Source organism: Hibiscus syriacus, unplaced genomic scaffold, assembly GCF_006381635.1.
Source record: "Hibiscus syriacus cultivar Baekdansim isolate YM2019G1 unplaced genomic scaffold, ASM638163v2 tig00112738_pilon, whole genome shotgun sequence".
NCBI classification, from domain to species: domain Eukaryota; kingdom Viridiplantae; phylum Streptophyta; class Magnoliopsida; order Malvales; family Malvaceae; genus Hibiscus; species Hibiscus syriacus.
The window spans coordinates 4,539,462-4,547,490 of record NW_024063392.1 but is presented as its reverse complement, the minus strand read 5'-3'; the positions used below and the strand labels follow the sequence as shown (position 1 = coordinate 4,547,490).

The 8,029-nt window shown below is 35.2% G+C and overlaps 2 protein-coding genes across 2 annotated transcripts; both read right to left on the bottom strand.

The window, feature by feature from the left end:
* Positions 1-1,048: 1,048 nt before the first annotated feature.
* Positions 1,049-3,277, bottom strand: LOC120183005 (protein XRI1-like). Its single transcript, XM_039187809.1, has 9 exons — positions 3,035-3,277; positions 2,622-2,677; positions 2,418-2,537; positions 2,187-2,329; positions 2,030-2,093; positions 1,850-1,952; positions 1,739-1,779; positions 1,555-1,638; positions 1,049-1,392 (listed from the first exon to the last, which is right to left on the bottom strand). The coding sequence occupies exons 1-9, from the start codon at positions 3,052-3,054 to the stop codon at positions 1,136-1,138; spliced, it is 888 nt and encodes a 295-aa protein (XP_039043740.1). The 5' UTR covers positions 3,055-3,277; the 3' UTR covers positions 1,049-1,135.
* Positions 3,278-5,552: 2,275 nt separating this feature from the next.
* LOC120182983 lies at positions 5,553-8,029 on the bottom strand. Its single transcript, XM_039187793.1, has 2 exons — positions 7,496-8,029; positions 5,553-5,941 (listed from the first exon to the last, which is right to left on the bottom strand). Exons 1-2 carry the CDS (start codon positions 7,779-7,781, stop codon positions 5,571-5,573), a joined length of 657 nt encoding a protein of 218 aa, XP_039043724.1. The 5' UTR covers positions 7,782-8,029; the 3' UTR covers positions 5,553-5,570.

Sequence of the window (8,029 nt, the reverse complement as noted above, 5' to 3'; positions counted from 1 at the left end):
TCTATTCCTTGCAATTTTCTTGTATGTATGTCGTGAGTAATCTCCCCCAATATCATTGATTAAATGCTTATTTATAAGGTTTACAATGACTATTTTTGGGAATTTTACTCCGAATGAAACACTAATGTCCTGCGTTTGTTGGTGTACTGGTACTTGCGCCGAAGGATTTAGAGATGTTTAAGAGACGGGTGGCCGTGAAACTCGGAAAGGGAGGCGAGGGAGCTTGTGGCGCAGAAGAGAACACTGCTCTGGAAACCCACGTGTTTGGGTTCACGTGTTTGAGTCTGACGCAACTGGACCTCGTGTAATCTGATTTTGGGCATGATACATAAACAAAATAAATGTAAAGTTGTTAGTTTAATAAAATAATATATATATATATATATATATATATATATATATATATATATATATATAAATATGTGTTTATTTTGGTTAGAAAAGGTGTGTCTACGTATAGGTTTTGCCTTTTCTTCCTTAACTCAAACTAACGGGGCAACCATCGAGATCGAGATCGAGAAAGGGCTCAAGCCAGAGCTGCACACAAAGGCAAGAACTCCAAGGACGATGGGTTAATCCCTGAACAACATCGTGAAAGGTTTCCTCTTTGTTTTCTACTTTCAATTTTCTTTATTTTGTAATAAATTTTGCCTCTTCTTTCTTTACTTCTGGTCTTTTGGGAATTGTGTCCGATGGGCAGAGATGCAAGGGCCATGCAAGAGAATGCAGCAAGGAAGGCGGCGCAGGCGGCGGTCTGAGGGAACAATCAGGGCGGTAGTAAAAACAAGATATAACAGTGGTGGAGGGGATTTATTGGTATTCGTTGGGTTGGGAAAATTATATCATGTTTGTATCATTTTTAACAAACGTTTGGACTGATTTGCAAAGAAATTGATTTCCTTTTTAGCATTATGCAATCGATTTTTACTTGCAATTCAAAATCAAATCAATAAAACAAAACTTTATACTGAGAGATCTGTTCTGAACACGGATAAACATTTCCATCAATGTACATTTACGTAAGAAACCGTAAAAGCCTATGCTACAATACAAAATTTCTGCTTTGTAAAACCATGTATGAGATTCTATACCAGTGGCAGTCGGGAATAATTAAGAAATAATCTTTATGTACTTATTATTTGGTTCTCATAATTGTGATGCTGCCTTTACCTCCTTCGGTCCGGATTTTAGTTTTGCCGACGACCAGCTTCCCGGAAAAAGCAGAAGTCGGGAAATCAGCATTGCTCTTTTTCGCTTTCGACGGTGTTTGGATCCGCTGGTTTATATCTTGCAGGGTAACATCTCCATGGAAACCAGAGGGCTTAATGAAAGCAAATGGATAGGCAATAGAAGACGGTAGCTTCGAGGGAGGGCAATTCAATGACTTCCTACCTAAATCAGCCAAATACAATCAGAATGTATCTTGAATAGACATAAGAACAATCCATTGAACGTCAGCAGGGGAAGAGAATGTTCATATGGGTTCATACTGGTGATCAGAAACATGAGCAAAAGTGGGAAATCAAATTCAACCCAAACAAGAAAGAATTTTACTTTTGAAAACTACATTTTGAGTGGTTTGAGTTGCCTGCTTTTGAACAGCATCAGGGCCAGGCTCTGGTCGCGCATCGGACAACTCTGAGAACAGAGATTCAAGTTTGTTATGAAGTAAAGATCGGAAAATTTTCATAAAAGATGATAAGGACACGGAAATTTACTCAGGAGAAGAGTCATATACCTGAAATATCATTATGAACATCAGATGCTGCGGTAAGATTCCTGAACAAGGCAATTAGAATAAATTAATATCACGAGGAAACAAAAATGTTGGAAATCCACAGGAGCATACATATCATCGGAGCTTAGAAACATATCCGCATCATTAAAATAATCAGCGAGCCACCCTTCACACAACTGATCCAGGCCTTCATAACTGGAAGCAGATGCATCCTCTGCAATATATTGTTATGAATTGATGATGAGTATGAATTTGATTCAAGTTGATTACTAATTGTATAAAAATGATAACCTGTAAATCCAGCACTCCATTGAAATGCATCCGGAAAAACCTCTTCGGTTAAATCATCACTCTCCTATTGGAAACAAACAAACAAAAACATCGTAATAACTATGACATTTAACCCATATTTTGTATTCCATGGATCAAACATGTTGGCAGAACTCACACTTGATTTTAGGAATGTAGATGGCGTCTCTTCACAGAAAAGGGAAGACTCGACATCATAAGTGTCAAACTGAAGCATCCTACGCTTTTTCCTAACTTGAGAAGAGGATTCCCTCTCATCTTCTGGTTCCTTTCTTACATCATCTGAAATTCACGATCTTATTACTTTAAAACAAAGAGAAGAACAGATGTTATAAAGACGAGAAGACACGAAGAAAAGAAAGAAAGTTACCGTTGTGTGTAAAATAGTATGATAGATCTCCACATTCCTTAACAGGGGTTTTTTCATCAAACATGCAGGAAAGATCTTCCTCACTGAAGGTAAGTTGAGTCCAATCATCTTGTGAGGGATCTGCATAAATGTTAATCGGATCGGTTTGATTACTTTAAAGGTATTGACTTGAGGGACTAACCAGCATCTGATGAAATAATATACCAAAATCAGAGTGGTTTTGAACACCATAATTCTCCCCATGCCAATTCCAAGTATTTCTGCCACCAATCAAATATTAAAAAAAACATAAATATACCAATGCTTTACCTAAAAATTGATAAAAGTAAAATTGAAGCATTTGATCCAATAACAGTGAATCAAACAAACATCACATGTATAATAATGAAAAGGGACATTTGGATCTAGCAACAACGAAAGGGAATCAAACTAGATACAGTAAACAACACAAATTTGGCATATCCACAGTATGGGAGAAAGAATCATAGCAAACCCATTTCCAAACGCAGCATTTGATCCATGAAAAAATACTTAAAATCACAGAAACCCAGAAACAAACATCAGACTATCAAAACACAGGGTAGCAAAAGAAAGAAAAAACAAGAGAGGAAATTTACTGATGAGCGTTGTAATCCATATATTCTGCCTCCCTTCAAAACTGAACCAAGTCGACCCCTCTTTTCTTTTTTGCCTTCACAGTCTTCAGTTGTTCAACAACGCCGCCAAAAGTAGCCGTTATACAGAGAGAGACAATATTTTTCTGGGTCTTCGGTATTTATCCAAGGCAAGGCAAAACGAAAACAACCCACCAACAGGTCTCTCTTTTTTCGCTTTTGAGGAGGGGGCGTGATTCACGGGATATTGGGTTACACTTGAATCAGGCGCGTGCTGTTCGGGATATATATATATATATATATATATTACAGGTAATAGAACGTGAGGAAACAGATGCTGCGAGCCTGCGAGTAAAGGGTCGTGCTTCTTTTAGTTGGGGGAGGAGAGTGAGGTGACAAACTATGGGTCCCTTTATTTTCTTCCCATCAATATCCATCAAATTTATGGGATATTTTTATATATATTTTTGAACAATATATATTTATATGTTTAATACATATACACATACGTGGATGAATTCTTTTTATTGGTATTTATTTATATTTTATATTCTAATTTAAGATTAGCTGTTTTTATTAATACGAGATTATTATAAAATAATATTTATTTATAATTTTATCTCTCTATCGATAATAAATACACACATTGTACAATTGTAATTATTTGAATTTAATTTTTTTAAAGAGAATAATATTCTCTTTAACCACTAAAATCATTGACAGATTTATGAAATTAGTATTTTTAATTTTCATTATTGGATTAATAGAATATTAAATGAATATATATCCTAGAGGATATTATGTTTGAATGTACTTGAATTATATTTAATTTTTATAATTTATTACATTGATATGATTAGAGATTGAAAGTTTAAATCCTATTAATTAGGATAATAACTTTGAGAAGTTATTTTTTATCACACTTCTAATGTGAACAAAAAAACATTTATTAATAATAGGAACTTATACAACATAAATTATTTAAAAAAATTATATCACCTAGATTTTAACTTATAAGTAAATTAACTTTGAATTTAAATAATTTTTTCATATTCTTTTAGTCTATTGATAATGTATGCACATTATGCTATACAATTGTTAAAATTCAAAATATCAAAAAGAGAACGATATTCTCTTTTACCATTAAGGTCACTCAATATATTCTAATAAATATTTTATATAACTTTAAAATATATTTTAATCAACGGTTTAAATTATACAAATTAGTGAATAATTAATTTCTATACTTTTAAAAGTAATAAAGAAATATTGTTTTTAGATTTTTATTATTCACATACAAAAATACGTATCTTATGTCACTGTAAAATTAATTTCCCCTTATAGCAATAATAATTCATTTTCTATTTGTGTAAAAAAATCCCTTTAGAAAAAATTAATCAAAAGTTGCCCCCTTACAGAAACTCTCACCCAAATAGAGATATATTAATTATCCAAATGATCAAGGGTATTTATATTAATTTATCGATAATTTTAATATTTATCCTAAAAATATAATATTTTCTATTTAAATAAAAAAAACTCATCGATATAATATTACATACACCACAATTGTTCTATCGTTTACTTGTAAAAAGTTTTCGACAAAAAACAAATAGTATATTTTATAATCGCTTCCACAAGGTAAACCTCCGTGTGCTGTGATCGACATTGGATTGCTTATATGAGATATGGTCAGGGAATTGTCCGATGGCAAAGAACTAGCGCTGAAGAGGTTGTCGAGGATTACGGGACAAGGACTTATCGTTCTCAAGAACGAGTTCATTCTTATAGACAAACTTCAGAATAGGGACTTATTTATCTTCGTAGACACTCGAGATTACGAGTCATCCATCGAGATTTTAAAGCTAGTAATATTTTGCTTGATGGCGATATGTATCTCGAGATTTTGGGTTCCGGCATGGCTAGTATTTTGGTCGAAACGAATCTGAAGTTAATACGAGCATAGTTATTGGGAGCTTTGGATAGATGAAAGAAGCTTTGAGCCAATCACAACTCGGCGAAGAAAATGCAAAATCTCAAGCATCGAGGTGCATCCATGCGAGTCTCTTACGCGTGCAGGAGTCCATAACAGAGAGACCGACCATGTCAGACGTGATTTCCATGACTGGGAACGAAGCACTGCCGTGCTCCCACCTCCAAAACAAAGCTCATTTTCCGCACATCAAACATCGGTTCCAATTTCATTGTCTAAAGCTGAACAAGAAAAGTGTTCGATTTGTATATCAATATCAATTACAAACATGGAAGCTCGGTGAAGATAAAGCTTGTTCTGCTCCATAGAGATTTCCAAGTTTTCTCTCATATTTCTTTCACTGATTTCGGTGCCAAAACATGATGTCAAACATTGGTTTATCATGTAACTATGTTCCTCTGATTTCAGCTATTACAACAACACATGAGGATGAACATAGTAATCAAAATTCTAGATTCAATACTATTACAAAATTTTCAACAGTTTACCTTAGGAAACACCAATATCGATCAGTAAATGGAACTCGGGTTTCTTTTCAAGATTTTCTCATCTCTTGTGCCCTAGAGCTTGATTCTGAAGTTTTTGGTTGTTTTCCAATAAATGGTCGTACTCGAGTAGTAAATCTGCAGATTGCTTTTGGAGGGAAACAATATGTGCTTCAGCAATTTCAATCTTTTTGTCTTTCTCTTTGGATTCCGACTTCACCTTCTTCAAATTCCGTGATAGGGTTGAAATTTCTTCTTTCAGAAGCTTTAGCTCCATGGAAGCTTTGTCGTCTTTCTCTTTAAGCTGCATTCTCTCTTCCTGAAGACGTTGGACTTCCTCTTTCGAAGATCCGGCGCTACTCCTTAACCCTATAAGTGTTCTAATATAATGGTGCATACGGTCAATTATGAACCCTAGAAATAAGGTGAAACCTACAAGTTCAAGTTCAGCCAGTCAAACACAAGCGATCGAGCTAAAAGAGCGGCTAGAGATAGATTAACCATCCAATAAGTATTACAACGTGAAACTAATTCAATTCACGCTCAATGGTTGAACAATTCTCTTCATTATCAGCTAAAGCAATGACAGAACTGTGTAGCATACTAGCATGCACTTGCAGTAAATTGAGGAGTAAGTCGAAGGGAGATGCACCAACACATCTTCATATTTCCAAGTTCAGACAAGTAAAAAATTGATGCATGGACGCCATTTGACCCCTCGGACTGAAGCTAACAGAGAGTAAAGGAAATAAGAAACCGAGGCATCATCAAAGACCTCAAAACAATATGCATAATTGGAAAACCAGATGCCAGACACCTTCAGCACTTTTGATTTATCATTCGTAACATACAACCTTGCCAAAATAACCAAGGCACTTGCGTATCAATAGTTCAATACAATAAGAAATCCCACCCCTTCTTCGAATAATTGGCATTACAGACCCATCTAATAATGAATGAAAAGCCCTCGACCCTCAACCAAAAACAGTGAGCTAAATTTGAGAAACCTCTTTCAAATCCTTGATAGCAAACACCTTGCACCAAGCGCACTGCAGGGTAATAAAACTTTGAACTGTTTAATTTTATCACAAGACTGTCCCAATCTTTAATTTTGTGTCCACTGTAACTACAGCCTTAAAGGGTTTTATGACATGACAGGATACAAATTACAAGACCATGCATAAGCAGACTGTTCCCCTATGCTTTGTAAAGAAGAAACACAAATGCAGCGATGTTAGATATGTCGTGTTATATCTAGAATGTACCGATAGAAGATGGTGTTAGGTCTATAACCGGAAAGCCAACAAGTATCGCTCCATGCATTTCCTAAATTCCAGATAAATCCATTAAATCTAGACAACAGTACCAAATAAAAAGATCCACCAACATGCAAGCATGAAGTATAGAACATTGGGGTAATTAACATAAAGATATCTACTACATTATTGTTGCCTTGGTGGTGCACATGCAAGTGGCTGCAAGGCAGAAAGGAGAAAGAGAAGGAACATAATGATGTTCCGATTCTTCATTTATTCTTGAAGAAATGTGTTCGACACATATTCGGATATCGGTTCAAGGATATGGTCCAACGACCCTCCAAATATAAGAAAAACTTAACACACCCTTATCAGACATACACCGATAACCTTGTTAAAGAATGCAGAAATGCAGCACATCGACAATCATTACTACCTTTGATCAATTTATGCCCTTTACTCCTTTAGAACAAGCTACCTTTTCTTTCATAATGAACATCAAAGAAGTGTTTGCCTATGTGAAGCTAATACTATATTTTAGCACCGAAGAGAAGAAAATAACATCAAATCCAAAAGAACCCAATAAAAGGCTATTTTCTCTACATGACTACACTGCTACCAGGCAACACTGTACAGATTAAACAAAGGCAATAATTTATAATTCAGCTGAAATAGTAGCACAAAAATGAATAAATCATATAACCAATAAAAACGTGTGCAAACATCATACCCATAAGTGAAGCTTCAAGCAAGTGGGTTCTCCAGAGAACTTGATCCATAGGTGACATGGTACCAAGCTTTGCACCTTTGTTCTGGATCTTGAAAATGCTCATGAGACTGGATAAAAGAATCACAGACATGGTGCCGGCAATGGTTTTCATGGTTGCCAGGCCTTTCCCCATCTTCAACTGATCTAAGCTCTTTATGATGAGCTCTCTCAAAGGTCCAATCTTTACCAGCAGAAGGAATGCCATTATGCCCTCCATGAAAAGAACCAGAAACATTAACTGAATCATCACAGAACACCCTGAAAAAGACTTGATTTTGACACAACGGCTAACGATCTTTGTTAAAGAGGGGGGAAATGAAAACGTTCAGCAAGAAACTACTAAGAATATTTGATGTTGTTGATTTTGGGTTTTAGATTATTTCCACACACACACACACACACAAAAAAAACCCACTTCAGTGAAGTAGGTTTGAGCTTGGGAAAGCTGAAGACATTTCTTTGAAGAAACTTTGTTTTTATTTTCCTTTTCAGAAG